This window comes from Gymnoscopelus braueri (genome assembly GCF_963280865.1).
Source record: "Gymnoscopelus braueri genome assembly, chromosome: 22".
NCBI lineage: Eukaryota > Metazoa > Chordata > Actinopteri > Myctophiformes > Myctophidae > Gymnoscopelus > Gymnoscopelus braueri.
In genome coordinates, this window is record NC_137624.1 from 30,694,803 (window position 1) to 30,705,372 (window position 10,570).

At 41.1% G+C, this 10,570-nt stretch overlaps 1 protein-coding gene across 7 annotated transcripts in view; it reads right to left on the reverse strand.

Annotated features, from left to right (window-relative positions):
* Positions 1-223: 223 nt before the first annotated feature.
* Positions 224-10,570, reverse strand: part of mapk10 (mitogen-activated protein kinase 10) — a gene marked incomplete at its 5' end in the record, with an annotated part of 28,617 nt that continues 18,270 nt past the window's right edge. For 2 of the 7 annotated variants that reach the window (XM_080419160.1, XM_080419161.1), the window contains 6 exons: positions 224-431; positions 2,674-2,751; positions 3,476-3,539; positions 5,522-5,548; positions 6,629-6,753; positions 9,221-9,403. In XM_080419160.1, coding sequence (XP_080275286.1) covers positions 289-431; positions 2,674-2,751; positions 3,476-3,539; positions 5,522-5,548; positions 6,629-6,753; positions 9,221-9,403 — 620 coding nt within the window. In that variant the 3' untranslated portion in view covers positions 224-288. Of the gene's footprint in view, positions 432-2,664; positions 2,752-3,475; positions 3,540-5,521; positions 5,549-6,628; positions 6,754-9,220; positions 9,404-10,570 lie in introns of all 7 variants that reach the window. The other 5 variants (XM_080419162.1, XM_080419156.1, XM_080419158.1 and 2 more) reach the window with 4 other exon arrangements.

Genomic DNA, 10,570 nt, shown 5'->3' on the forward strand with positions numbered 1-10,570 from the left:
AGCAACTAGAAGTTCATAAACATATATCTCGGCTCGTTTAATTGAGCTTCGGTACCATTTTTTGTTTCTTTTTGAATGAAAATGCGCAGGCTTTAGATTTTTGTCATTTCAGATTTCGTTATTCTACATGTTTCCTTAAGTCAGTTTTTGTTCTTGACATACTCATTTTCATATTTTTGGATAATCTTTTTTTGTTGTATTTTCCGTTGGGGTAGTAGGGCGGTTTCCTATGGGGGTTTTCTTTCTTCACCTTCGGAAGAACATGGGGTTGCGCAGGCAGGCTGCTAGTCACCTGCAACACCCCAGGGGTCCTGCAGAGGTCTCCAGGCTGCTGTCGGTGTCGGAGGCCAGGGTCTGGTCGGTGGACATGGAAGAGATGTCGTTGACGGAGGATGAGGGAGGGGGGCTCTCGCTGCTGTTCACGGCTGCACCTGTGCTAAGGGAATCAACGGCAGCAGGGGGTTACAACGTACAAGAGTCCAGGGACAGACAGCGGCACAAACCACCGACACGACACAGGAGGCATTCCAAAAAAACATAAACACCATTAACAGCTACAAATACAAGCAAGACCACAGTGTGTTTGGGATGTAACACAGAGAATTCTGCCTAATTTATGCTCCGTCACAACGCCAGCGCCGTGTGCTTTTATAGCCGACCTGCGAGCTCACAATTGTCAGGATTTGTTACCTTGTATTTTATTTTGTAGTGATATTTTATTGTTTCTGGTTTTCTGTGGTGTATTCAGGTTATAATTTACCGTTCTGTTCCTTTTTATTTTGTAGTAATGGCCTTTTGTTTCCTGTCATTGCAATTGTTACTTGTATTGTCTCTCCACCCAGTGATTATTACTTGATTGGTTTTGTGTTCACCTGTGTCTAGTTAATTTACAGTCTGTATGCCTGCTTGTGTCGAGTGTTAGTCAGGTTGTTCTGCTGTTTCAGTGTGGTCACTGGTTGTGAATTTTGTATTAATGCTTTGATCCGTCTTTATGTCGTTGTTGTTTAGGTTTGGGTCTGCCCAGTTGATTTGGAAAACTTAAGTTTAATGAACCTTTTGATTTGAACCTTGTCTGTTGGTCCTGCATTTGGGTACTACTCTGCACTCTTGTAGGTCGGCTATTTTCGTCCGGGCGCTGTCTTGTGGCGAAGTATGAATCGGGCTTTAAGGTAAGGGTCCGATGACTTTGTTGTTTCTTATCATCCTGTGTCAGTCTTATGTTACTGATTGCAGTGATTGGACATTAGGTCTGTCTCTGCGTGTGTGTGTTTGTGTTGTGTGTGAGGGGGAGTCAAATCATGTTCTCTGAATTATCATGTGGCCAGCCTATGACTCCAAAATGCGGATCTGCATCAAAGCCTAAAATCGGTCATCTGTTGGGCTCTAATGTAAGGCACAAATCTCCTCTTTATGTCTCCTTTTTGATTGTTTTAAGTGCAGTGTTTGTTGAGTCATAGCCAGGGGTCTCTCCAGATCTACAGTGAACAGAGAATTTGGCATACCAATTTGATCCATTCAGGAGAGATAACGCATACAGGATAAACAAGTGAAATTGGAAGTGATGAAACAAAGAAATGAGCAGACAAAAGAGACCCCTGTTACTGAACAAACACTCTAAAATCATACTGCAGTAAAACCATTCTGTCTAGAGCCTTTGCACTGAAATACAATGCATGGCAATATAATGCACTGCATGTGACTTAGTCCAGCGCTTTGATCCTCATGTAGGCCTTGGTAATTTTTCAGCTTTTTACAGATTATCAGTACAGTACAGAATGTAATATATACACTGCACTGCAATACGGTGTCCTGCAAAACATTGCACTGCAATACACTGCACTGCGTCGACTGTTCTCATTATCTGCTTGATTACAAAGACAGAAGATGGAGAGAGACAGAGATATAATAGATTGATCAAAGGAACCTAAACACAGTTCACAGAATGGCTGCATAGCAACAAAGGTGAAGCACGCTAGCAATACTTGAGTCAACACTCAACTGATGGGGAATCCTAGGGGGACTAACACGCACACACTCACAGACGCACACACACAGACAGACACGCACGCATGCACGCACGCACGCACGCACGCACACACGCACGCACGCACACAGACATGCACTAGGCAGCTGTTTTCAGCACTGGATTCTGTGTGACCCATTTATGCTGTTATTCACTCCACTATGACCAATATCAATACTGCCCTCATGTGGCAAACTGTGAGAATTACACTCACTTTCCGAAACAGTAGAATGCCATAAAGAGCAGAGACTAACTACAGCACAGACAGTATACTGTACTTGATCCAGGACCCCAACCTTAAATCATGTCCAAACATAGATATACACATACACACAAAATTTTCATTAATCTATTTACAATTTACTATGACAAGTTCAATAGCTACAGACACCAATGTTCAAAACATTGCTATGATAATGCAGTGGGTAAATTAACCTTACATACAGTATAGTGCTGCACAAATTAGCATTACGTTATAAATGTCTCAACTTGCCTCAAAAACAATCAACCAAACACGACAAGATGACAAGGACAGAGACACATGGTCAAATGGCACAATGTGTTTTCTTTGGTTACAAGAGTTAGTAACTCCATTAAGTTATTATAGTAGGTTCACTTACAGAGCGATTAGGGCTATGCACTGAGAGTACCTGAAGGTGAAGGCTGTCCCTTCACGACGCCATTCTTCGTTCTCTCCTCAAAGTTCATCACCTCTTTGTAGATTAGTTCTGTCGGGGAAAAGAAAAGCATTACAACATGCTGACAGAAGAGAGTGAATAGAAGAACGACAAAAATCAAGTCCACTCTTCCCTAAGTGTCCTCACTGTCTAATTATGTTTGGTTTATAAACTCTTGTTGTACGGTTACGGCAGTGTCGCTTGCCAAATGATGATTACAATTCTGTCCCTATCGGGGCGTTAACTCGAACAGCGCTAAGTCGGCTGAAGCGTACTTTCATTCGGCATGGCGATTCGCTCGTCTGACGGCACGCTCAGTGGTTCCTCTCGTGGTTCAGACGGCACGCCTCTGTCGTTTTAACAGTTTTTGCTGTTCTCACCAACACAGTATAAGGGGCTGTAGTCTGTTCTCACCAACTTAATATAAGGGGCTGTAGTCTGTTCTCACCAAGCGGGCCACTTGCCTTGTACCGAGCGTTCCGCGAAAAAAAGAAGAAGACTAGTCCGACTAGGTTCCAGTACCGAGCAGACTAGGTTCCTCTACCGAGCGTTCTGCTTACCGTTGGTATATATCGATCAGAAATGATTGAACCAGATTTTTAACTGCCCAATTTTAAGCTGTTCATTAGCATTTTTGCCACAGGATATGGAAACTGTTGTGGCAGTTGCGTTCCCAAGTCTCAAATCTGCACAAAGTTGGGTGCGCGTATCCCCGGGTTTGAACTACAGTAGTATGAACCACCTAATGTAATGAGTTTCCCCGCGCCAACCGTACCTTTCCATTCATCAATGGAATGTTCTCTCTCATCAAGTGCCTTGTCATAGATCTGAGGTGGAGGCTGGAGAGAAGAGATACAGAACACATTTTAGATTTGGCTTGGTTGATGAACCACACGTCACAGTTTAAACTAAGATGTTTCAAGTGGTATAAAAGGACATTCATGACACTGATATCACTAGACAACTAAATACTGTAGTACCAATGAGAATGATCCAAAAATTAACAACCCCGTTACAAAACTGCTTCAGTGACTTAAAGTTGAAAACAATGTTCAAAACGTTAAATGTGAATGGGTGACAAACAATGCATCATCCTCGGTGAAAAGATACTCTTTCACAAACTACTAACACAAGGATTTCAAACAGTTACTACTGTTACTACAGTACTTTTGTCATCTATTTGAATTATGACAAAATGTCACATTCAGTGGCAGTAGAGCACTCTAGAGACACTGTAAGAAAACAGAATTCATGACAAGAAGATGCTCTTTTTTTTATCTCAATGTCAACACAAAGACAGGTCAGGGCGGAGAGGAGCATGAATGACTTGCGAATTAGAATGAAAACTATTTGAGGTGAATGAAATAAAATAAGCAGTTAATAGCCTTGATTATTTATCATACAAATGACATATCGAGCTTACACTGTATTTGTTCATTAAAATCACCCTTGATATCTTTACACACACGTAGCTAACGACGAAGCGACCCAAAACCTCATAACTCTGGCAAAGGCGTTAGTCTGCTCATGTCCTATTTTGACGTTGCCATGACGTCTAGCGGTTTGTGCCTGTCCTAGTCTGGTTATTTTATCCCAGTCCCAGTCTAGTTTGAATGTTTGTCCGTGTCCCAGGCTAGTCACTCTAAACCTGTCCCAGTCTAGTTATGCTGTCCCTGTCCCAGTCGGTCCCTGTACCAGTCCAGTGGTTCTCAACCTTTTCAGGCCGTGATCCCCTAAAATAATCATTACATCGTTACATTTAGTTTGACTCGGTTCCACAGATAACTGTTGTGAAAATAGTAGATCTACAAGCTCACAACGCCTCGCGTTGCGAGGCGTTCTGAGCTTGTAGATCGGCTATTTTCAAAATGTTTGCCTCTTTCTTATATTATTTGACAATTTGGCCAATGTTTGTACAGTTTTTATAGTATAGTTTGTTGATTACATTTGATGCAGTAATGGTCTTTTTCTTCTCTTAATTATTTTTTTGTGTGTCTGAGAACGAGCTAGACACTCGAAACCTTATTGTAATTGACTGACGTTTTTTTGGACAAAAATGCATGGTATACGATGAACATATATTTGTATTTATTACTGTATCTGTCAAAAGGATGAAACACAACATTGTGGTCCTTAAAGAGGGACCATGATCCAGTGTGTAGACTCTATTCTTTTTATTCGTTATGCCAATTCGGTACTCTTAAGTATATTTTGATGCCAATACTTTTGTACTTTTACTCAAGTAACATTTTGTACACAGGCCTTTTAACTTGTAACAGAGTATTTTTTACATTGTGGTATTGCTACTTGTATTTAAGTAAAATATCTGAGTACTTCTTCCACCACTGGGCCTTGCTCGTCAGAGGTGGATGGAATCCGTGGCGGATGGAATAGTTTATCACCCGTTTCCAAATTCACACATGTTTTCGGGGCGCAAGCCAGCTATACAGGTAGTTACATAAGTTAAACACACGTCAATTCCACCCAGGCTAAGCCAATGAAATGATGGGGTTTGCAAAGTTTACGGTGCAAAAGGCATAAACGCGTACATTCCGCATGCTCAATAATGTGAAACGACGCATTTGACATCATTGCTTTGCGATGTCAACATTTTGCAGAAATATACACAGAAAACATAGGGTATGTTTTTTGACCGCATTATATACAGATCTCCTCACATCAAAACAATGGGATTTAGGATGAAAATATGACACGTTTTCCTTTAACATAAAGCACATGAACTGTGTGTTCTCTATCCTCTATGTGTGTCTGAGGTCCACGGAATGAGATATTTCCTTGATGTCGGACGGTGGCTACTTACCATGGATATTTGGACGAGATCTCTTGCCTTCATCAGCATGAAATGATATTAAGAGAGGGGGGAAAAACAGCAGAAAATGTGTTGAAGGAGAAATGCCATTGATGGCCAGGGTTAGAAAATACATCACATAAGTGCTAACATGAAAATTCATTAATATAATAACCCTAACTACACAACTAACTACACAACAGCATTTACAGAAATGAGACATCATGCTACAAAACAGTTGTTTTTTCATTATTACTCATCAGAATGTGAACTGCTGCCCTGAAGGTATGTAGAACCAGACATATCCTGGGCCGTGTCAATTAACAAGATCTTGCACAGACTATGCCCTCGTTAATGTATTTCTACCCATGCACTCAGTAAAATCCTCAGTGTTCATTGTAACCGTTGGCAACTCTTGAGAGTGCACTAATGTATTTTGGTTACATGTGTACACTCTCAGAAGTTAAAGGGGCGCTAGACAGCATTCAGCCACTAGATGTCGTCCCTTTACAACACCTCTGTTACAGTAGCCTGTAAACCAGACAAATCTGCCATTGCAAAAGATTCTACGCAGTAATATTAGTCTGGCCATGCCAGGCTACTGTTACAGTACATAATGTTTGTTATTTCCCTGGCACACCTATAAAACAAAGATTACAAAAAGAAGTAATGCTTTAAACAATTACTGTATTATTATGAAAACCCCTTTGAACTAAGATCAGGATAAGAGAGTGAATATGATATCTGGTCATCCAGCTACAATAGATCTTTTTCAGCCATTTTGACATGAAATAGTGGGGTAAACACAAGTGTTATCAATGCAACTTGGTTAAGGTTGTGTTCCATTCAGGTCAAACAGAGTTAATTGGTGTTGCCATTGTACATGTTTGCGCCAAAGACTCTGCTACACTAAATGGAACAGAACCTTAATTAGTATCATTGATAGCGCCTGTGATTAGCCGACTATTTAATGTCAATATGGCTGGCTGAAAAAAGCAGTACTACAAATGCACACTGAGCATCAATAAATCCTGACCCCCCCCCCCCCCCCCCCAATTTACTAAGATCCTATTACTACTAATTTATTCAGATACACCACTAGAGGGAGCTCCTACTCACCGCCTCCACCTCAGCCGGATCGTACCACACGTTGATGTAAGGGTGCTGTAAGGCCTCGTCCACAGATATCCTTTTAGCGGGGTCAATGATCAACATCTTAGACAGCAGGTCTCTGGCCTGGCTGGCTGTGGTTGGAACAAAGGATTTGCAGTTTAATTAATTATTTCAACCAATCTGTGTGGTATAGTCGCCTAAGTATGTTAATACTATATGACTAACATATCGTCTCTGTCGGATGGACACTTTTTCAAGATTCCAATTAATAGCAAAAGTAGCAGATCTACAAGCTCAAAACGAGCTTGTAGATCTGCTACTTTTGTGTGACGCTGTAGTATGATCAAGTAGAGCGTAAAATTCTTAAAAAACGAAAACACACAAAAAATATGGAGATAAGAGGTTTCTGCCCGACAGCAACGATATCCGTTGGAGGTGGTATTCCTACTCTTCCATTGAGACATTTAAACCCCGAGTTATAGGACACTTGGTTCCCAAGTACAACTGCCTGAAGCTCAGAAGCACTATCTCCCCTGCATGGCCCAAGCTGGGATTTGGGACCTCTCTCTCTCTCTCTTCGGGGACCCCCTCCTCCCCTCTGTACGTCAGAATTCCTGAACACTCTCTATTCTCGTCCTCTCCAACAGTTCAGTAACGACCAAAATAACGACCGCTTCCGCTTCCTACTTGACTCATAATTACACTCGAGAACAATAGTAGCCTGATAGGCTTTAATACACTCTGGTTCTCAACCTTTTCAGGCCGCGACCCCCCAAAAGGATCATATTTGAACTGGGGACCCCCCCAAAATAATATTATTTGAACTGGGGACCCCCACCCTGACAAGCACTTGGAATTGTAGGAGTTTGAGGCATTACATTTAGTTTGACTCGGTTTCACAGATAAATATTGTGAAAATAGCAGATCTTCAAGCTCACAGTCACAACGCCTCGCAACGCGCTCCCGACCCACAGGTTGAGAACCACGGCTTTAATACATAATGCTACCTTGTGATACCTCCTCCCCCGCCCTCCTTCTCTCTCTCTCTCTCTCTCAGTGGGTGTGTTTCCTTTACCAGCCGAGATCCCAGCATGCGGCGCAGGCAGCCAGAACACAAGTGATTCCTAGCTGAGAGTTTTTAACCACATGAAGGCTTTGATGCGAGCGCAGTGGAGCACACAGTATTCATTATCTTCTTGGTGGGATTTTCCACATTTAGAAATAGAACTGCCTACCATAATAAACATCCCTCTAATCTCAAATGAGTCATAGGAGGTGTTTTGATTCAACCTTTTTCCCTGGGTAGTTCAGTTAACGCACAACATTGTTGTGAATCTATTTCAATCTATTTCCTATCCAGTACATTGGATTATTATCATGACTGATTCTGCATTGTGGGATAGTTTTGCTCTTTTTTTTGTTGCTCTTTTGTTTCCTTTTTCTTTTGTGACAATTAATGTAAATATTAATAAGGTGGGCATAATAAGCTTCGGCTTCAGCCCAAACCTTTTCGGACAAAAGTTATCTTGTTGACAACATTCTGTGTGTTCAACAGTTTTTTTTTTCACGACCAAAATAAATAAACTAACTAACTAACTACAGTATGTAGTTATCTCACAAGCGCCATGCTGGAAATATTGAATAAGTCTCTATCACAAAACTACATAACCATATACAGAAGAAGGCATCGATACATCTGCATTGTTCTGTAAGTACTCGTAGTACATACCTCAAAAATATAATTAATTTATGCTCTACATTTGGTACCAATGTTATACTTATTCATAATAAGGGAAGTTACACAGAAGAGAGCATGTCATACATCATTCACATGGTCAGTGCAACACAACATATAGTTTCAAGGATATTTATAGCACTGCTATATATAATTATAGATCCAGTTTAAAGCTGCATTCTGTAACTTTCATGTGCTATACCCGGGATTTAAAACCAGGTCTTCCTTGTGGGAGAACAAATATCTACCTCCCTTCCAAACAGGCAATCCCCACTAGGCTAGGGGGCGATATTGTTTATGAGCTTCTTCAGGCAGTACTACTTGCCAACCAGTAGGTGTCCCTACTCCTACCCGAACACAGGGTCTACATTTCTCAGTGGAAGAGTAGGGAGACCACTTCCAACCACTGCACACATGTGCTAATTATGTTGTAATTAACATTCCACCTACCACACAGATTGGTTAAAATAACATTTAATTAATTAACCCATTAAGACCTGAGGCCGATTCTACAAAATGTCAACAGTTTTCTGAAACTATAATATCAGTGGTTCTCAAACCTTTTCATGTCAAGGACCCCCAAAATTATATGTATTTGGCCGCGGACCCCCATCTCAAAATATTTTTGTTCCAGGGACCCCCAGAAGTAAGGATTTGAGTTACAAATGTTCGCTTTAAAAAGATTTGGAAAAACTTTCATGATTTAAAAAAAATAGCAGATCTAAAAGCTTGTATATGAGCTTGTATATCTACTATTTTTGAATAGCCAAAAAAATCTATAATGACACAGATGCGTTCCTGGTCTTAATGGGTTAAAATAACGCAGGATTCACATTTTTGTAAGAGTTACAGGTTTCCCCAACCTTTGAGTTTGTTGTGTTCGGAGTCAGCAGGGAACAGGCAGTCAGGGAATAGTTTTGGGAAGGTGAGACCGGCGTACTTGGGCCGGTTCTCCACATAGTTCCTCACGGTGGGTTGTAACTTCTTCATGAATTCGGGCGTGGGCGTACCTAGCTGCTCAATCACCTTGTTCCACTGATCAATGTCTGGAGTGAGGGATGCGGTTAAAGAAAACACATACTGTACAGAACACACACACACACACATAACAGACCTGGCTAATGCACTCTGTTAAGCAGCTATAAGTAACTAACTACCTTAACCAATTTCTTTTGTAGACAGTAGACACTTTCAGTAAGCTGGATGAGCCTTTTCCCCCACTATAGCTGGTAGCTTTACAAAATACTGCATCACCACATTTTCAGTTGCACAAATTTACCTGATGGTTTATCCCCTGAGCAAGCAGGCAGGCTATATTAGCTGGTAAAAAAATGTCAGCACTTGCCCAGGAAACCGGGTTCAAATCCGGGGTAGAAGAGGACAGGTACATAGTGCAGTTTTAAATAAAGCATGGAAAACATATGACCTATGCAAAATAAACACACGCACGCACGCACGCACACACGCACGCACGCACGCACGCACGCACACACAATTGTATTCTTCTTTCCTTAAAGGCATTAAGATCGTTTACCTGGTATCGTATAGTTTCTTTGAGGCAGTACTTTGTTCTCTCTCTATTTACCTTGTTGTTTATTGACTAGAGCTCATGCTTACTCTGCTTATTCCTAGTTTGCACTCCTACAATAATAGTCAAGCTTGTTCATCGGCTATTTTCGGTGAATGTTCTTCTCCCCAGAATAGGGATAGGCTAGGCTTCATGTGGTTAAAGTGGCAGAAAATGCCAGACATCCTGTGTCTTGTTTGCAGAGATAACTGTTTGAAATACATCCTAGATCTCACATCCTGTGTTTGGCCAAAAGCTCAAAGATGACCCAACGATGAACCCACTGATAGTCTCACAAATGAGATTCTCTGAATTCGGCTGCACAGTAGACTAATGTGAGCGATTATCATCTTACAACAAAGCAGGACCCCCATGGAGTTGGACAGACAATAATTCTGTGTGCACTTGCATGTACGGTAACTTGAGTGCGTGCGTGTCCGTCCGTCAATCCATCTGTCCATGTGTGCATGCGTATTTTAATACGTTTGTAATTGTAATATAAGTTGATTCAAGACAGTTACATTCAAAGTGGAAAAAGTAGTTTGTTTTACTTAAGTATAAGTATAAGTGTCGAGTATAAATGTACTCGAGTAAAAGTACAAATGTATTGGCATCAAAATGTACTTAAAGTACCAAAAGTAGAAAG